The sequence below is a fragment of the Ovis aries genome, chromosome 4, assembly GCF_016772045.2.
Source record: "Ovis aries strain OAR_USU_Benz2616 breed Rambouillet chromosome 4, ARS-UI_Ramb_v3.0, whole genome shotgun sequence".
NCBI lineage: Eukaryota > Metazoa > Chordata > Mammalia > Artiodactyla > Bovidae > Ovis > Ovis aries.
Window position 1 is genome coordinate 106,628,990 of NC_056057.1, and position 20,968 is coordinate 106,649,957.

The following is a 20,968-nucleotide window of genomic DNA, read 5'->3' on the forward strand; positions in this document are numbered from 1 at the left end:
TTTTTACTTGTGCTATAGGGTTTAATCTTTATAATTTGATGGGGTGTGGGTGCGTGCATGCTCAGTGTGTCTGACTCTTTGTGACCCCATGGACTGCAGCCCACCAGGCTCCTCTGACCATGGAATTTTCCAGGCAAGAATGCTGGAGTGGGTTGCCATTCCTTCTCCAGGGGATCTTCTCCACCCCAGGGTTGAACCCTCGTCTCTTACGTCTCCTCCACTGGCAGGCGGCTTCTTTACCTCTAGTGCCACTTTTATCTTCATTTAGGTTACGGAAACTGACATTTACTTGGCTGTACTTCCCTAGCCAGTAAACAGACCTGGGCTTTGAACTCAGATCAGTCTCCTCACTTGTAAAATGATGTGATGATCTCTAACGTTCTTTAGGGTTAATACTAAACAGACCACGTGGGCTCTGATGCAGAGTTGAGGAGCACCCATCTGGCAGTTGAGACCCTCGCTGCCCTTGGGCCCTTGTGAATATTGATGAGATAACGTCAACAAAAGACTGCAGTACCTAGCAGGCCTCCACGCACCTTAGTTTTCCTTTCCTTCCTCTTCTAGTTCTGAATTCTTTGTGGTACCAAACAAACACAGTAGATGGGGGATTTCCAGTACCTGTCTGCAGGTTTTATTGGTTCCCATCATTTCCACTGGTTGATGAAATGAGAAAAATGACAAGAGAGTAAACTTTTCAAAATGATAAATTCATTCCATTTTTAATAGGCTGTGTCCACAATGAAATAATAAGAGATGTTGACTTTTGTCTAGTTTTTCTAGGTGATACACAGTTTATAAATTTAGGTCCCTTAGCCTGAATTTTTCCTGAATTTTCTCTTATCCAGAAAAGCAAATGACCAGGCATTAACCATAGTTGAGCTGAGTTTTTAAAATGCTCTGTCATTAAAAAAAAAAAAGGTTAAAAAATTTTTCCATTAGGTCACAGATCGAGACTTTCATAAATATGAAATAAAAATGAATGGCCAGGAGAATTAAATTAAAAAGCACACACATATATATATATATACATATATACATATATACATATATATATATATATATATATACACACACACAAACACAAGCTCCATTTTTTATTATTAGGTTTGCTGCTACGTCGCTTCAGTCGTGTCTGACTCTGTGCGACCCCATAGACGGCAGCCCACCAGGCTCCCCCGTCCCTGGGATTCTCCAGGCAAGAACACTGGAGTGGGTTGCCATTTCCTCCTCCAATGCATGAAAGTGAAAAGTGAAAGTGAAGTCGCTCAGTCATGTCCGAGCTCTTTGCGACTCCATGGACTGCAGCCTACCAGGCTCCTCTGTCCATGGGATTTTCCAGGCAAGAGTACTGGAGTGGGGTGCCATTGCCTTCTCCGATAGAAACAGAAATTTCTCTGACAGGTGGTAATAAATGTTTCTAAATACCTATCCTCAGTTTTAATACTTATTTTCTTGGGACTGGCAATAACGGGTTCATGGATCACTGGCATCACTGGGGCTTTCCTGGTGGCTCAGATGGTAAAGAATCCACCTGAAATCCAGGAGATCCTAGTTTGATCCCTAGGTCAAGAAGATCCCCTTTGGCTACCCAATCCAGTATTCTTGCCTGGAAAGTTATATGGACAAAGGAGCCTGGCAGGGTACAGTCCATGGGGTTGCAAAGAGTTGGACACGACTGAGTGACTGACACTTTCACTTCATTTTATTGGAGCAGAGTTGATTTACACTGTCGTGTGAGCTTCTGCTGTGCAGTAAAGTGAATCAGCTATAAGTCATTATAAACTATTGAGTAGAGTTCCCTCTGCTACACAGTAGGGCCTTATTAGTTACCAGTTTCACATATGGTAGTGTGCATATATCAACCCCAGTCTGCCTTTTTATGAGCCTGGTAACAGAGCAAGACTGACTCAAAATGTAGAAAAAATAATGTATCTTATCTGTCCTACTTTGAGGGAGGGTCTGCCTAGCAATAGAGTTCTTAACCTGGGGTTCATGCATTTAGTTCAGAAAGTAGGTGAATTGGAAGGGGAAAATATTTACGCTTTTTTTCTTTGCTGAAATACTGACATTTAATCTGTCAAAGTGTAAAGTCAGACCACGAATCACCATCGTGTGAGCAGTATCTAAGACTCTGGTTTCAAGAGAGGTCATGGTTACTTTTATATCATATATTGAAGATAATCTCAAAATACTGTCTACACTGTTTTGAAACTGCAGTAACTGCTATGTTTGTTGGTTAATATATCCTTAAAGAAGCACTTTGACTGTGTGGATCATAACAAACTGTGGAAAATTCTTAAAGAGATGGGAATACAGACCACCTGACCTGTCTCCTGATAAATCTGTATGCAGGTCAGGAAGCAAGTTAGAACTGGACATGGAACAACAGACTGGTTCCAAGCGGGGAAGGAGTATGTCAAGGCTGTATATTGTCACCCTGCTTATTTAACTTCTATGCAGAGTACATCATGAGAAACGCTGGACTGGATGAAGCACAAGCTAGAATCAAGATTGCTGGGAGAAATATCAATAACCTCAGATATGCAGATGACAGCACCCTTATGGCAGAAAGCAAAGAAGAACTAAAGAGCCTCTTGATGAGAGTGAAAGAGGAGAGTGAAAAAGTTGGCTTAAAGCTCAACATTCAGAAAGCAAAGATCATGGCATCCGATCCCATCACTTTATGGCAAATAGATGGGGAAACAATGGAAACAGTGAGAGACTTTATTTTTTTAGGCTCCAGAATCACTGCAGATGGTGACTGCAGCCATGAAATGAAAAGATGCTTGCTTCTTGGAAGAAAAGCTATGACCAACCTAGACAGCATATTAAAAAGCAGAGACATTATTTTACCAACAAAGGTCTGTCTAGTCAAAGCTATGGTTTTTCCAGTAGTCATGTATGGATGTGAGAGTTGGACTATAAATAAAGCTGAGCATTGAAGAATTGATGCTCTTGAACTATGGTGTTGGAGAAGACTCTTGAGAGTCCTTTGGACTGCAAGGAGATCCAACCAGTCAATTCTAAAGGAAATCAGTCCTGAATATTCATTGGAAGGACTGATGCTGAAGCTGAAACTCTAATACTTTGGCCACCTGATGGGAAGAACCAACTCATTGGAAAAGACCCTGAAGCTGGGAAAGATTGAAGGCAGGAGGAGAAGGGGGCGACAGAGGATGAGATGGTTGGGTGGTATCACTGATTTGATGGACATGAATTTGAGTAGGCTCCGGGAGTTGGTGATGGACAGGGAGGCCTGGCGTGCTGCAGTCCATGGGGTGGCAAAGAGTCGGACATGACTGAGTGACTGAACTAAAAAGAACATACATTATTATAATGCAATTTAAGAAGTATTTTAGTAACTGTGACTTCTCTAGTGGCTCAGAAGGTAAAGCGTCTGCCTACAATGCGGGAGACCTGGGTTCGATCACTGGCTCGGGAAGACCCACTGGAGAAGGAAATGGCAACCCACTCCAATATTCTTGCCTGGAAAATCCCATGGACAGAGGAGCCTGGTTGGCTACTGTCCATGGGGTCGCAGAGTTGGACACGACTGAAAGACTTCTATTTATCTATTAGTAACTGTAACTCAATGAAATTGGTTTCTTTTGTATTCTTATTTTGTACTGCTGTATTTTGTCTCATGCATTAAAACAATGTAATCCTAAGAGAAGTCCAGAGGAAGCATAAGACGGCCAAAGGGCCTCTTTAGCCCACGCACACACGCACACACGCACACACATACAGCTTTAAAAAGAGGCAGCAAAAGAAGAGAACTATTTTGTAAACATTTTCAGAACCATTTCCTTCAAAGACTGATCAGCGAATGAGGTTGGAGTCGCGGAGAGAGGGGGCTCTTCTGGGCTACCGGGTCATTTTGTTGTTGTTCTTCTTTGTCGTCTACACTTTGAGTCTGTCTTGCTCTGGTACCAGGCTCATGGAGCATCACTGCTGCAGAGACATTCTGTGTTCCTGGGTTCAGGGTGGTCGCTTCTTGCCCCACGGTCGGAAAGGATGTTCGCCTCAGAGGAAGACCTTGATTACTAATTAACCAGCAAATCAGCCTGAGAAAAAGCTGGGCGGTGATTTGCATTTGAACTCCATTAACATCAGCACAGTAACCGGTTACCAGGGCTGTGGCTGCTTTCTCTGGACTGTGCTCTGCACGGACTACCAGCCCATCCTTCAGAGAGAGGACGCAGCCTCGGGGTGATGAGGTATGTTTCTAAACCGTGTGCTCACTGATGGCTCCAGATGCGCGTGTACAAGTGTGTGTGGACTTGTGCTCATCTCCTTCAGTCAGATGCCCTTCTGAACTGGTTAAACACAAAGATAAGCATCAATAACAAACCACAAAGTTATACAAACACATATTCAACAAAATACAACTCTTTTTGTCCTTGAGACTTGTGTGTGTGTGTGTGGTGATGATTGCATAATATTCGAGGTGAATTCTGATTCTTGAGATGAGGTGGGGGAGGTGAGGGGAAGGAGTTAGAATTTGGGAGTTAGATGAGGGCAATTTGGGATGTTCCTTCTAAATGGACGTGGAGCTGGTGTTTCGAGAATCCATCACAGGCAGCAACTTGAGAAATCTGTTTCTATCCCTGTGAGTTTGGTGCCTTTGCTGATCAAATAAAGAATTGTTGTGGGGAAGAGTCTAAAGGGGTGTGTGTGTGTGTGTGTGTGTGTGTGTGTGTGTGTGTGTGTGTGTGTGAAGTATTGGGGTGTGTACCTGCTTTGTTATGTCAGGAGTGTGAGAGATTTCCTGTGGGGTCTGGAAGAAGGAAATGAAGGGAAAGACTTGACGTCTGGACTGACCGTCGTGTGTCAAAATGAAATGCATGCCTAGGGGAGTGGAATGGTGATGGATCGCTGCTGGACTCTCTCAAAGTGAAGAAAGAGAGAGTACTGTCTTCACTGGTTGTTGAGAGTCTAGCTGAACACAGTGGGCATTGCTTTTCCGATGAGTCATGGAGGTGAGAAGGAAGAGTTGCAATTGGGGAAACAGAAAGGAGACAACGATCAGTCCCGTGGGTCTCACTAGAAATGGCTTCCATGGGTTTCCAATAGAAGGTCTGAATGGTGGCTTTCCTGCGCGGAGCGGGTATTCCGAACCTCTAAACTGCCTACTGCTCTTTGTGATGGTGTGGAGCAGCATGTGTGCATGGTAGGCAGGCAGGAGGAAGAGAGAGGGGTCTTTGTTTTGCTGTGCTGGGAAGGACCAAATGATGGGGGGCCCTCTGCTCTGTACCCCCAACTGAGCCTAGCACGTCACTCTTTCACTCACACTTCCACAGATGCCAATGATTTTTAGCATCAGGCAACCCTTACAAATGAATTTTGATGGGCTAATACCATTACTTTATATGTAAACTGTTCCCTGAGCATGGAATACTAAGGGCTAGATGGCCCTAGAAGAAGAGATTTTCCATCTGGAAATTTCCAAAACTGCCAAATGTGATGGAGAAAATAAGCCTTTGCACACCCTGCTGCTGGGGTGACAATTGGGTCATAGCTGTCTTCCAGAGATGATCCAGAGATGATTTGGGGTTTGGATGAGGAAAATGAGACCCAGAGGGGTTCAGCAGTTTTTCCAAGGTCACACAGCTAAGTTAGATCAAGCTTTTAGATCTTTGCACTTTGGATGTGACAAGACTTGGGAGAAAAAGACCGTTAGCTCCCTTTTTCCTTCCCATTCTCTAAATATCCAGATGACAATGTATCAAGCCAATAAATTTTACCCAGGAGTTCTGAGGAATAGCCATGACTTGCTGGGGTCCTCTTTGCAAGTTGTTCTCAGTCTCTGTAAAATGAACCCTTTCTTTTCCACAAGAGCTCTTGCCTTGTGTTATCAAAGAATTTTTAAAAGACTTAAATTGCCATATGCCAATCAGCTACTGGCTATACATAAAAAAAATGAAAATTGATTATCTAGTTTTTTGAGTGAATTCAGATAGCCATCTCAAGTTTGGGCCCCACCTGACTTATCTATCTACTTTGCTTAAATTATTAGAGCAGTACTAGGAGAATGAGCTTTGGCAATTATTCATATAAGTGTTTTAACTCAAGAGGGAAAAAATGACCACAGAGTCCACATGATTTATGTACAGCAATACATTTCAGCTTTTCCATGAGACTTTTCCTAATTAAAATTGCAACCGCCACCCCCTATTCTCCCCCATTGCTCATCCTCCCCCCACCCAAGCTTTTTTTTTCTCCAGAGCACTAATCAAAGTCCTATCTGTCGTACAGTCTCAGCTGAGAGGATAGTTGTCAGGACAAAATGAAATAATGCATGTTATGCATCTCACCCCGGGCCGCACCCGTTCTAAGCATTTGGTTAATGACCCAGACACTATCTGATAAAAGCGCAGTCTTGCCAAAAGCTTCTCTGGAGTGCACCATGGGCATCATGGCACGGAATAACAGAGTAGTGGTTACAAGTTCTGGCTGTGAGGTCCAAAGGGCTGGTATTCAAACTGTGACTTTGCCCCTTATCATCTGTGTGAAATCAGGCAGGTTATATGACCATGCTGAAGCTCAATTTCCTCATCTGAAAGTGAAGATGGTAGCAATAACTCACTGAGGGTTGCTAGGAAGATTGCCTGCAACAAATTATGTAATCGTCTTAGCACGTTACTCAGTTGTTGGTAGTGATTGTTATCATTGCACAGTTTAAGCTTGTCACATGAAATAGACTATCCAAAGACTGGCGACAGTCTGCTGAGTAGGTTTTCTTTCTTTCTTTCTTTTTTTTTTTTTTTAACAATTTTTCTCTTAAAAGCAGTTAGATCTATTTAAATTGCTTCCTTATTCTATTTGCCTCCTGTCATTTTTTCTTTTCTTTAATTTTTTTAAAAATTTATTTTTAGTTGGAGGATAATTGCTTTAAAATTGAGTTGGTTTCTGCTGAACCACAACATGGATCAGCCATAAGTATACGTGTTTGTCATTTTTCTTGATTTTAATTTTTTCTGAATCGTATTTCCAATTTAGAATATGGTAAGGTTTCACCACTGAGATCCTTATAATTTGGGAAGTGAGGTCAACCAGATGATGCTGATGAGGGATGTTTTCCTTTAAGGCTTAAGGAAATATGTCTCTCCTATAGTTAGAAATTTATTATCTTTGTCCCATAGAGCAGGTAACCATATTTAAATATATAATGCAAAAGGACATTCTGATGAGAGGCAAACAGATTTTTTAAAAAGGTATATTTTAAAAATGATATTTTTTCAAAAGTCATATTTACTCAGGTATATTAATTATCTATTGTTGCATAACAAATTGCCCCAAATTTAACAACTTAAAGCAATAAACATTTATTATCTCACAATTCCTGTGGGTTTGGAATACTTAACTTTGATGATTGCCTCTCCATGCAGCCCAACATGTCTCTCCATCCTTGTATTTCCTGTAAATTATTAGACCTGGAGTTTTGACAGATACAGATTTGTTTTCTGTAGCATGAATGGAGCATAGATGGGAACAGCATCTTCCAGCAGGACATGCATAAAATCTAGCAGATTCTTTTTTTGCTTTAACTGTTCACAGCCATTGGGGAGCGTTTCTTCACTCCACTATTTCATTAGAAATTGTGATATAGTGACATTGTAATTTTATCATTCTTTGTTTACTTATTAAATGAAATATTCCTATAGAAAGAAATTTCCCCTCATCCATCATTTGGTTTATACAGGAACAGTTTGTAGAGGAAAGGTAGGATAAACATTTGACTTTTTGTTTACTGGTTTTCAAACTAAGGAGTTTTTCTCCTAGAATCCTCCAAAGGGAATCAATGAGGTTTTCTGGCCCAAAATCTTTATGAACTCGTAGATTTAAATACATTTCATCCATATTAGTCCACTGATGGCACTATTATTATTAATGCTCATATTGTCCCACTTAACCCAGTGAGAGTCTCTTCAAGTTGGTTCCTGGTACTCTTTGGTAGCTCCCTACCTGCTGGTTTAACATGATAAGCTAAGCTCCTTTTGTACATTTCCTGCCCCAGTCTCTAAGGACTCCTTAGATGTTGCCTTTACGTGGGAAATGGTATTTAGAATAGTATTGGACCTCCCCGGTGGCTCAGTGGTAAAGAATCTGCCTGCCAATGCAAGAGACTCAGGTTTGATCGCTGGGTCAGGAAGGTTTCCCTGAAGAATGAAATGGCAACCCACTCCAGTATTCTTGCCTGAAGAATCCCATGGACAGAGGAGCCTGGCGGACTACAGTCCAAGGGGTCGCAAAGAGTAAGACATGACTGAGTGACTAACACTTACTTTAGAGTGAGATTAGCCAATTGATATATTTTTTTAATCTATTAATAGTTGATGGGTACCTGGGCCTTTTTTATTTTACTCATTCCTCTTGTATATACATTTGAGCTTTTTCATTAAAAAAACTTCGCTGACTATATGTGAAAGAAAACTCAAATCTAAAATTGTTTTCTCTTTCTTTGTAGATGGCAAGAAAGAAGCTGAAAAAGTTCACTACTTTGGAGCTTATGCTCAGTATTCTTCTGCTTGTGGTGTTTATCATCACTATTCCCATCTTCGTGCTTTCAGCCAGAGATTCCCTGGAATCACAAGGTAACAAGGAAGTCTGGAGTTGTCCCTCCATATGTTGCTCTTTTCAAAGCAGAAACCTCATAAATGGCAGGGAAGTAATGCTTTCATGTTCACTGGTGTGAGCCTGTATATGTGTGTTGGGGACCATCTGACTCAAACTGTGACAGACAGTGAACAGTTCAGTTCAGTTCAGTTCAGTCGCTCAGTCGTGTCTGACTCCCTGCGACCCCACGGACTGCAGCACACCAGGCTTCCCTGTCCAGCACCAACTCCCAGAGCTTGCTCAAACTCATGTCCATCGAGTTGGTGATACCATCCAACCATCTCATCTTCTGTTGTCCCCTTCTCCTCCTGCCTTCAATCTTTCCCAGCATCAGTGTCTTTTCCAATGCGTCAGTTCTTTGCATCAGGTGGCCAAAGTATTGGAGCTTCAGCTTCAGCATCAGCCCTTCCAATCAATATTCAGGACTGATTTCCTGTAGGATGTCCTGGCTGGATCTCCTTGCAGTCCCAGGGACTCTCAAGAGTCTTCTCCAACACCACAGTTCGAAAGCATTGATTCTTCAGCATTCACCGTTCTTTATGGTCCAGCTCTCACATCCATACATGACTACTGGAAAAACCATAGCCTTTCATTGAATACTTGTATTTTTCCCCAATAATAATTAATAATACCCTTATATGAAACTCTAATACTTTGGCCACCTGATGCAAAGAACTGACTCATTGGAAAAGACCCTGATGCTGGAAAAGATTGAAGGTAGGAGAAGAAGGGGACAACAGAGGATAAGATGGTGGGATGGTATCACTGACTCGATGGAGTTTGAGCAAGCTCCAGGAGCTGGTGATGGACAGGGAAGCTCGGTGTGCTGCAGTCCATGGGGTTGCAAAGAGTTGGACACGACTGAGTGACTGAACTGATATGAAACATAGTCAAATATGTATATAATCAAGTGAAGTATATTAGGCCCAAGTATGTTCTTTAAGAAAATAATAGCTAATAGAGTTATTAAAAGTTTATTGAGCTGTATTATTTTCAAAGTGGGGCTAGATTGTGCTGAGTTATCCATGATTTTGTATCTGGGCTTCATCTAAGAGCAGCTTCCAAGTCAGGGCACGCAACGAGGGCCAGTATGTAGCCAGAGGAAAAACTATTCCCTCTTTCCCTTATTCTCAGCCATGCCATTTCTACTTTTGTGGGAAGCTAGATTAAATAATCTCAAAGGTTGTTAAATTCTTAAAATTCTCTGATCCTAAAGATGAAACTAAATAAAATCTGCATGCGGAAACTGGCGTAAATATGAAGTTCTTTTAATCCACCATTTTTGGGATATTTTGTTTGATTTTTTTTTAATTTTTTTATCATTAATTTGATGATTTTATTTTATTTTTATTTTTTTAAATTTTTATTTATTTATTATTATTTTTTTTTATTTTAAAATCTTTAATTCTTACATGCGTTCCCAAACATGACCCCCCCTCCCACCTCCCTCCCCACAACATCTCTCTGGGTCATCCCCATGCTGATTTTTTTTTTTTAAAGTTTTTTGTTTGTTTGTTTGCTTTTGATGTGGGCCATTTTTAGTCTTTATTGAATTTGTTACAATATTGTTTCTGTTTTATGTTTGGTTTTTGACCTTGAGGCATGTGGGTGGGATCTTATCTTAGCTCCTCAATTAGGGATCAAACCTGTACTTCCTGCATTGGAAAATGAAGTCTTTAAACCACTGGACCTCCAGGGAAATCCCAATCCACCACTTTGAATTCGAAACTCTAGTGAAAAGAAAGCTTATTAAAAGCCTCATTGTTTTGTCCTAATATTCTTATGAGCTTATTGTAGAGAGCCCTAAAGAAATCTTTGATGAGCTTCCAATCTAATGGTGGAATCCAGCTCCTTGCTCTTGTATGCACTGGGGGAAGGCCTTGCTGGTAGAAGGAGATGGTACAGGTATGCATACATGCTAAGTTGCTTCACCTGTGTCCGACTCTTTGCGACCCTATGGACTGTAGCCGGCCAGGCTTCTCTGTCCATAGGATTTCCAGGCAAGAATACTGGAGTGGGTTGTCATGCTCATCTCCAGGTACAGGTATATATAGGGTTAAATGCAGTCAGCAAGAACAAAATGAAGCTTTATAAAGTGAATATGTACACTTCAAAGTCACACAGTGAAGCCCAATCAATAGTGACATCCATACAATTGAATTGGAAGTGTTGAGAGCTATGGGGGTATCAAACGCCTGTGATGTTAATTCTGTCTGATGGTCTCATCTTATGTTTGTTTTTGGGATAATCCTAGATTCTGGGACGACAGTTAGCCCAGATCCTGGGACAAGTACCACCCCTGGTTCTGCTGAGTGCCCAGTGGTAAATGACTCGGAACGGATAAACTGCATCCCTGACCAATCACCAACAAAGGTTTGAGTTATGAATCTGGTTTTCATTTAAGAGTTTATGTGATTGGATAAAGTGTTTTTTGTTTGTTTGTTTGTAGCCCTTAGAATTGTTGTTTGCATTGCAATTATTGCTGATTCAGAAAAAGTAATCCTGTATTCATGCTTAAATGACAGTGCCGCTTTAGGAAAAGAACTAGAAAATTACCTTGGGTTGCTGGATTCAGCACATAAAAGTATAGGCTGCCCAGTTAAATTTAATTTCAGATAAACAATGAATTTTGCTTTAGTATATGTTCCAAGTAAGACTTGGGGCTTACTCATACTAAAAATGTATTTGTCTTTTATCTGGTAACACTGCTTGATTACTAGTTCTCTCTGACTCTTTCTTCTCTCCTTTGTTGGTCTCTCTTTTTTCCTTACACATTTCCAATAGGTTATCTAGGATACAATAAAAAGTCAACCACAGGCACAAAACAGTATTTTACATAAGGACAAAGTTTCCAGAGCCTTCCTTTGTGGCTCAGCTGGTAAAGAATCCGCCTGCAATGCGGGACACCTGGGTTCGATCCCTGGGTTGGGAAAGATCCCCTGGAGAAGGGAAAGGCTACCCACTCCAGTATCCTGGCCTGGAGAATTCCAAGGTCTGTATAATCCATGGAGTTGCAAAGAGTCGGACAGGACTGAGCAACTTTCACTTTCCAGAGCCAAGTGTTGAAGGAAGAGGTAATAAATACCAGATTAAAGATAGTACAGACATCTGGGCATTTACTGTAGGGCAATGTTTCTTGATCATCAGCTGAAATCCAGCAGGATATTGGGATTATAAAGTGTATTGCACACACCGTATCAGTCATATTTCATGTTGGAAGTGAATAAACACAAAAGGCAGGCTTCTGAGTGAAGTCCACTGACGTGTAATGGGCAGGTTTGTATCAGGTACGGAGAGGATGCTTGCTGCCTGTGAGTCTTGGGCATGTGACACCCTCACATTTACCTCTGGGCTGTCCTATTGTTTGTGGGCTGGAAAAATCTGTGATGTTCTTGAGAGATACTATTTTAGTTTGTCTAAAGGTCCTAATACCAAAAGGCATTGTATTTCTGTTTTTTTCTCATACATCTGGAGGCTAGAAGTCCAAAACCAAGATGTTGCTAGGGTTGGTTCCTTTTTTTTTTTTTAAAGAATAACTATATTTATTCATTTTTGGCTGTTCTGGGTCTTTGCGGCTATGCTCAGGCTTTCTCTAGTTGTGGTGGGGGGTGAGGGATTCTCATTGTGGCGGCTTCTCTTGTTGCTGAGCATCAGCTCTAGGGCGTGGGCTCCACTAGTTGTGGCACACAGGCTTAGTTTCCCTGCGGCATGTGGGATCTTCCTGGACCTGGGATTGAACCTGTGTCCCCTGCATTGGCAGGCAGAGTCTTAACTACTGGGCTACCAGGGCAGTCTAGGGTTGGTTCCTTTGGAGAGCTCTGAGGAAGAATCTGTTCCATGCATTTGTCCTAGCTTCTGGTGATGCCACAATGCTCGGTGTCCCTTGGCTTGAAGCTACATCACTCCATTCTCTTCCTCTGCCTTCACATGGCATTCTCCATGTGTGTGCGTGTGCCTCTGTTCAAATTACTGTAGTTAGGAGAAGAGTGATTTGACAGAGCTAGTCAGGAAGCTCAGAGGCCATGCTGAAGGCAAGAGAGAGCTCCAGTATGGTTGTTTTGGTTGTTGAGTTTCTAAAAGTCATGTCCAGCTCTTTGCAATCCCATGGAGTGCAGCACACCAGGCTCCCTGTCCTTCCTTCACCATCTCCTGGAGTTTACTCAAACTTATGTCTGTTGAGTCAGTGATGCCATCCAGCCATCTGGTCCTCTGCTGCCCCCTTCTCCTCCTGCCTGCCAAAATCAGAAGGAATCCCAATTAGACTGGTTCATCTCACCAAGACTCTAGCACCCTTCATCTGTCATCTTATCCTGAGCAAAATTAATGTAACTCAGTCTTAGACTAGTGAAGAGACATGCCTGCTTGGAGTAGGAAGAAATGAATCTGAGCAGAAAAAGGTGGATTCAGATTTTGGAAGACCTTGGATTTGGGGTAGAGTTTGTTTTTTTATGTGACATATAGCATCTAGGAGAAGCCACTGAGGGCTGAACGAAATCATGTAATCAGAAACTAAGAAAAGAGAATAAAAGATGTAGAAATAAAGGAAAAAGAAGGTAGAAGAGAGAAAGAAAAAAAAAGGCACTTCAGTCTGGGGCCAAATGTCAAAAAGTTAAGTGTTTTAGATGATAGAGTCAATAGGTAGAGGAGATAACTGAAGTAAATACATAACAAGACTATAAAACAAAAATTTGTAAGTTGTAAATAAAATACTGTGTAGATCATGAAATAGAAGAGATTATTACCAAGAAGAAGGTGGCAGTCTGGAATTAGCAGTAAGTAGGATTTTTGACCAGAGAAGGCAATGGCACCCCACTCCAGTATTCTTGCCTGGAAAATCCCATGGATGGAGGAGCCTGATGGGCTGCAGTCCATGGGGTCGCTAAGAGTCAGACATGACTGGGTGACTTCACTTTCACTTTTCACTTTCATGCATTGGAGAAGGAAATGGCAACCCACTCCAGTGTTCTTGCCTGGAGAATCCCAGGGATGGGGGAGCCTGGTGGGCTGCCGTCTATGGGGTCGCTAGGAGTCAGACACGACTGAAGTGACTTAGCAAGCCAGCAAGCAAGGATTTTTGACAGAGATGAGAGAAATGGAAAGTGAATTCAGAAAAGAGGAGACAGTGCACAGGAAGTGACAGAGAGGACATGTGGGGCACGTGGGACGTGTCGAGCGGCCCCGAATGGCCAAGTCATAGGATGGGTGCCAGAGAGCACGCAGAGTTCGGGACTATACGGCAGATTGGAGCTTGCTGTAGAGGGCCATCGCCGTGCTGCTTTGTCAGCAGGAATGGGAAGTTGTGGTCTAGGCAGGTTGTACCCAAGCAGGCTGTTTCCAGAAAGCTGATCCACACCCATTTACCTGCCCCTGTGATAGCGTGCTAGGAAACTACTTGCTCAGAAGCCCGCCTGGAAGACTAATGCATCTTCAGTCAGTTCCCATCTTGTTGCTGGCCACGTGAACGTCACATGTCACTGCTGCCTCAGGAATCGGTCTTTAGTTTTATTATAAGGCCTTTTAATAAATGCTGTGGTATCAAGATCGTAGTTCAGTAAACAACCTTTGCCTTGCTTCTATGTGTTATACCCAAGGGAATTAATCTATGACCTTGGCATTCAGTCTCTGGCCTGCTCCTCTTCAGCTCAGCCAGAGGGAAAGACTCTAGAAAGCACTTTCAGGGGTTGGGTTTTTCATAGAAGGTATTTCTTAGGTATTTTGTTGTGTGTTTTAAGTATCCTGGGTGCTATATGCTGATCCAGGCTGTTGTTGAGAGGCTCTAATTCTATGGGTAATGATGTGTATGTGTGTGTATAGATACAGATAAGTATCTTACAGATACTTAATATTAAAGTATCTATATACATATAGATAAGTGTATTTGTTGAAGGAAAGTATTAAGGCTATATGGGGGAGGGAAGTGGGAAGAAATTATGAATATGACGCCAGGCTGGGCACAATGTCTTACTGCTGAGGCCATTGCTGTAATGTTTTCTTATTCCGCTCACCTTCTCTCCTCTGGGGTTGAAGAACTGACAGTATAAGTCTCCCTTCAGATGATTCTCTGTTGTAAATCCCATTGTTTCTTATCCCAGTGAAGGGAGGGAATCCTGTGTCCAGGAAAGGATAAAGTCATCTGTCAACCACCCCCCAGTGCTCTTGGGAGCCTTTTTAGAGAGAATGGGCTCAAAGGGCCCCTTTCATGGGTCTCAGAAGGAAAGATGGCTCAGTTATTAGTAGCTAAGCCTCTAGTCCTGATCTCTAGTTCTGGACTAGGAGCTGGTTACAGGGCATCTTCACTTGGATGGCTCACAATCACGGCTCTGGAACGCACCACCTTCTCACCAAATCTGCTTTCCTGTCTCAACTGCAGATTTGTCTGGGCAGTACTGTTATGCTTCTAGTCTATGAGGCTGGAACAGCATGACTTTTGCTTGACTCTTCCCCTCAGTGCTTTTGGTCAATATTTCATGTATCTTAAAACATTTTTCTCAACAATATTTTCTAGAAAAAGCGCATCATTTCCGTTCTCACCGCTGGCATACTCAAGCACTGAGTAAGACTGAGTAAATGTTACTTCGTGCCTGGACTACTCAGTAGGCTGTGAGCGTCTCTTCTGAATTCCATTTCTGCCCCTCCCGCCTGTTTCATTGCATGCATGGCTGAAGCGCTCGTCTGAACATCCTACTTCCGTTCCATTTCTACCTAACTAGAGTACCCGCAGCATGCATTACGATGCATTGGTACAGCATACATTACGATGCAGTGGGTAATATTCAAATACTTCCTTCTGTCGTCTAAGACCCTAATTACCCTTTTCTGTGCCTCTGTAGTGTCACTTAGAGCATCCCACCGATGCAGATTTTAGTGACAGCTGGAGGGCATGGCAACCCCCTCCAATAGTCTTGCCTGGAGAATCCCATGGACAGAGGAGCCAGGCAGGCTACAGTCCGTAGGGTAGCTAACAGTCGGACATGACTGAAGCAATTTAGCTCACACTCTGTATTTACCCTGAACCTCTCCATTCTGAAAGAGCGTGTCACTTTCCACTTCCCTGATGAAGCCTTTTATCCACCATTCCAGAATTTAGTTGAACGATCCCACTGATGGCATGGAGCAGAAATATTTAGCATAAATTCCAGATATCCAGCTTGGGAGAGAGATGGTGGGTAATGATTTTCAACTCTTTGGTTTTCAGATTGGAATATATTGTATAAAAAGAGATTTACATGGTTAAACTAAACCTGCTGAGTAACCATTTAGTTAACTTGAGAACAATTTGCAATTATGTGTTTCCTGTGGATAAGATTGATAATAATACTAATGGTAATCTTTTTGATGATATTTGAGTGGTCACACTATTTCTTATTCAGAAACTTTGTCATATTTGATAACAAACATACTTGGTAATTATCTACTTATTACTTATGTCTTTTTCCAAATTCCAGTTTCTTATCAATAAGTGTTTAATGGAGCAAGTTTTACAGTATATTAGCAAGTATATTGGAGAAGGCAATGGCACCCCACTCCAGTACTCTTGCCTGGAAAATCCCATGGATGGAGGAGCCTGGTGGGCTGCAGTCCACGGGGTTGCAAAGAGTCAGACATGACTGAGCGACTTCACTTTCACTTTTCACTTTCATGCATTGGAGAAGGAAATGGCAACCCACTCCAGTGTTCTTGCCTGGAGAATCCCAGGGACGGAGGAGCCTGGTGGGCTGACGTCTATGGGGTTGCGCAGAGTCACAGACACAACTGAAGTGACTTAGCAGCAGCAGCAGCAGCAGCAGCAGCAGGTGTATATCAGATCATTATTAGTCTCCAACCTCAGAATTACTGTGTCCACACAACATTAATTAAGAACCATTGTACTGTACTGGGAAGGGCAGTAAGCTGCAAAGGCCTGAATATAGACTTATTGAACCAATAGTGTAGCCATTGGGCAGCAGCATGTTAGGGGAGCCAGGATATTAATTCCTGGTCTTGGCTGTACTTCTGGAAAACTCCGCCACTTGGTCACTAAATCACATTTCCCTTGCAGACTGTCCCTTGCAGACTGTCAAGACCTTATCAGTGACATGAGACAATGTGGACACTGAAATTTATTCATTAACAAATGACTACTGAACAAGTGCCAGGAATGCTACTAAATCCTATAGTTAACAAGATTTTAAAATAATGCCTCTGAGGCCCTGACAGATGTTCTGTGAACTTCACTGTGGTATAATTTAGGGGACTCAAGATTCTAGATCATAAGAATTGCAGACAAGGCATGTTCTTTGCTGTAAGACTTCACTATGGGATAGAAAGAAGCGGTCAAGCTAACTTTCTAAACCAAACTTAAAGTGCATATTATGAAATTATAAGTAAGGCACTTTAATGAATTGAGATTAATTTCACTCACTTGTCAAACTTCCTGAACATAAAAGTGTCCAGGTAATGTTTGACTAAGTAGAAGGTGATTTGGAAGTGTCTTGTTGAGTATTTTTCAACTTCTAAAATTGATGCCAGTATTTGAGAATGGGATACCTTTCCTCACTCTTATTACCTTTGTATAAAAACTTTCTGGTTCTATATTTATTTGCAACATCAAGTTTTCCTGGTATTTTAGGAAAGTCTTTATTATCCATAACAACAGAGGGCAGAAGAGATACAGAAACTGGATAGTTAAAAATGTATTTATATTTGGGTTTGGGATCTAGTTCATTTGAGTGAATGCATCCAATGTTTTTGGATTCCCTGAAGGTCAGTGATAAAACTGTTCTGAGAAGAGCTAGGCAGCTATGAGCCCTGCTGCTTCTTACCTGCTCCACACTCCCTCCATGTTGGACCAAGAAAACCAGACCTAAATTGTTTAGGTCCCCTATTTTCTTACAGCATGGTCTCTGTATTTATTCACTGCTGCCAAATGAACTGCTCCAAACATATAACAGCAATCATTTCGTAACATCTCCCGTTTCTATGGGTCAGAGATTTGGGAAGGGTTTGGCTGGGTAATTGTTCTGCTCTATGTGGTCTGGACTGGGATGGCTACACACTTGCAGGCCGATGGGCTCTGGAGGGTCCAAGATGGCTTCACTCATGTCTGGCACCTTGGTGAAGATGGTTCTGAGGTTCACCTCACCTGGGCCCCGCCCCCTTTCCATGTGGTCTTAGAGTCTTTCTCTCTTAAGATTGCAAGGACAAATGCAAACAGGAGAGAAGGAGGCATCCCAGGGGCAGTGCGATTCAATGCGAAAGGCGGTAGGCCCCCTCTCCTGATGGTGCATGTGTCAGGGACATGCAGCCACTTTATACATTCTAATTTTGATCAGAGTAGATATTGGTGAACATAAAGCATGTGGAGAGCCACTGGACAGTATAGTAAGAACAGGACGGAGGGATGGAGGGCTAGAGGAACCAGTACCCGATACAGGATGGTTGGCAGGGCTGAATGAGCAAGGTCCACTGTGGACCCTTTCCCTCCAGCGGCAGGAGATGGCTTAATTCTGACTCACTCAGGCCGACTCTCATTGCACCAGGGATGCTCATTGCACCTTCTCGCCTGTTTGCGCTTGTCCTTGCAACCTTGCTTTCCATCTTTTATAAATGCTACAGTTGCTGAGGTCCTGATTTTTCAATTTAATCTTACATCTGCTGCTTCCTAATGACCTAATGATCAACACATTCCCAGGCATATGTAGTTTTATCAGTAAATTATTTTCAGTCTTTCTGATTTGTACACATTTCTTGCTCGCCTTATTCTAGATTCTCCTCCTTGTTTTTATTATACATGTTGCAGATGTCTTCTGCTGTAGTGAGGTGGTGTTAACCTATTTTATGATGTCTTAATGAACAGATGTTTTATATTTTAGTGTAATCAAGCTCAATCTCAAGGAACAATTCCAGGAACACTAAAAGCAAAAAAAGAAAAAAAAATTGTAACTTTAAAAGAAAGCAGATCTAATATAATAATTAACTTATTTTGTATAAATTTATTTCTATAAATTTTCTTAGATTTTAATTACACAATATTATGTCAGAAAATAATGACATCTTAGCTTCATCCTTTTTGTTTTACAAGTTTTAGAAAATTAATTTATATGTTTTTAAAAACATATTTATTTTTAATTGAAGGATAATTGTTTTACAGTATTGTGTTGGTTTCTGCCATATATCAACATGAATCAACCATAGATATAGATATATCCTCTCCCTTTTGACCTCCCTCCCACTTCCCACCCTTCTCCGTTGTCACAAAGCCCCAGACTGAGTTCCCTGAGTCATACAGCAAATTTTATTTTGTTGTCTTATTAGTTTTATAGTGTTAGGACCTCCTATACATATTTAATTATAATAAGTCATAGATATGGGTCATCTACCTTTTTTTTTCTGATTTTAAAGGGAATGTTTCTAACATTTCACATTTAGTGAGATGCTTATTATAGGTTGTAGGTAGATACCCATTATCCAGCTAAGAAACTTACTTTTATTCTCAGTTTGCCAAGAATTTTATCTTGAATAGCTGATCAATTTAAAGGGTTGTATTGTGTACTTCCTTTAATAAGTTATGACAAATTATACAGTGGGTTTCCTAGTGTTGAACAATTCTTGTGTTTCTGGGAGAAACACCACCCGCTCTTTATTTAATACGTGGCTGATTTCTGTTTTTAAAACTGTGTGCTTGTTTAGGTTTTTACATTCATGGATAAGACTGGATGCTAAGTTTCCTTTTTCTTTCAAGTTTGACTATGATGCTAAATACTTGCTTTTTTGTTTCTTTTTCTGTCTCTAAATGTTAAGAAGGATTGAGGGGTAGAGGAGAAAGGCTCAGGTGGAACAGAGCTCGACTAGGCCATAAAGAGTGTCTTCAGCATCTGGTTTCTCACCGTCTCTGAGTTCAACCCAGTGTTTCCCTCTGTCTTAGTGTAGGAGCCTGTACGCATCTATTAAGCAAAAAGCAAAGTAGCTTTACTTTTCTGTCTACTTTATCTATCAATTACTGAGGGAGTTCTTTAAAACTAGTCCATGATATAATTAATATCTTTTTCGGGTTTCCGTTTTGATTCTTTAAAGTTTTTTTCCTGTAAATGCTTAGAATCTTTATTATCAGGTGCATATCAGATTTGAGATGTCATATCTTCCTGGTGAGTTTTCATCTTCATATAGTGACTCTGTGTCTCCCTAATAGTGAATATTTACTTAAAGTCTACTTATCAGCTATTACTATAGTTCTGGTGTTTGGTTAGTATTCTTCTCACATAACTGTTTCCCCCGTTTTCTGTGCTTTTGTAAGCTTAAATTTTGGGAGTGCTGTCTATAAGCAGCTTCAGTTGAATGTATTTCTGTAAATGTAATCAGATCATCTTTGTTTTCTAAGTTAATAATTTAAACCATATAGCAATTGACCTGAAAAACTACAGTCTCATTTCGTGTTTTCCACTTGTTCTTTTTTTCACATACTGCTCCCCACTCACCTTCACTCCCATATACATGGTTTCTTTCCTTATTTTTTGCATTGAGAATTTTTTCCCCTCAGTACTGTATTGGAAATGCTACACCCTATATTATTTTGGCAGTTTCTCTTAAATTTTAATTCTCAGGTTTGACTTCAAGGGTTGTTTTTTGTCTTGGGTTTAGGTCTGATTCTTTTTGTGTGCCTTCGATCCTGTTCATATTGTCTTTTTCATAGCTTTTCTCTGCAACTCATTTCCGATATTTCACATACTCTTTACTCTCTTGTCTGTGTGCCTGGGCTCTGCTTCTTCCCACACTGCTTCCCATCACTGCTTAGCTCAGCTGCAGGGCCTGGGGTTTCCAGGCAGCCAACACTTCTCCTTCTGCTTGGGCCACTCTTTGATCTTTGCCCTTTCCAGTTCAATGAAGAGATTATTAAGCTCCAGGGAGCATCCTGAAATCATTCTACTTAACACTCTTTTCAACACCTTTCTCTTTTCCTGTTATACTGAAGTTTCATCTGAATGGGTTTTGAAAAGAAAAAACAAAACCTGTGGACTAGTTGAGTTCACGATGAAGCCTGATTCCATAGTAACAGAAGCCACAGATGGACACCATTTTTTGATCGTTAATATCAGTTATTAGCATAAAAATTAGCATTTGATTAAATCTAATTGTTTATATATCTAAGCAATTTTTATGTGTCTTACATTTGTAAAGCATTCCCATATCCCCTGAAAGTATGTTCAGTTCAGTTCAGTTGCTCAGTCGTGTCCGACTCTTTGCCACCCCATGAATTGCAGCACACCAGGCCTCCCTGTCCATCACCAACTCTCGGAGTTCACTCAGACTCACCTCCATCGAGTCAGTGATGCCATCCAGCCATCTCATCCTCTGTTGTCTGCCGGGATCCAGCCCC

General features: G+C 41.4%; 1 protein-coding gene across 2 annotated transcripts in view; it reads left to right on the forward strand.

Annotated features, from left to right (window-relative positions):
* The window catches only part of MGAM (maltase-glucoamylase), a 96,047-nt gene that overhangs the window by 3,700 nt on the left and 71,379 nt on the right, over positions 1-20,968 (forward strand). Inside the window, exons 1-3 of one of the 2 annotated variants that reach the window (XM_027968390.3) lie at positions 4,115-4,217; positions 8,468-8,594; positions 10,871-10,989. In XM_027968390.3, coding sequence (XP_027824191.1) covers positions 8,468-8,594; positions 10,871-10,989 — 246 coding nt within the window. In that variant the 5' untranslated portion in view covers positions 4,115-4,217. Of the gene's footprint in view, positions 1-4,114; positions 4,218-8,467; positions 8,595-10,870; positions 10,990-20,968 lie in introns of those variants that run through there. The other variant, XM_060415169.1, reaches the window with a different exon arrangement.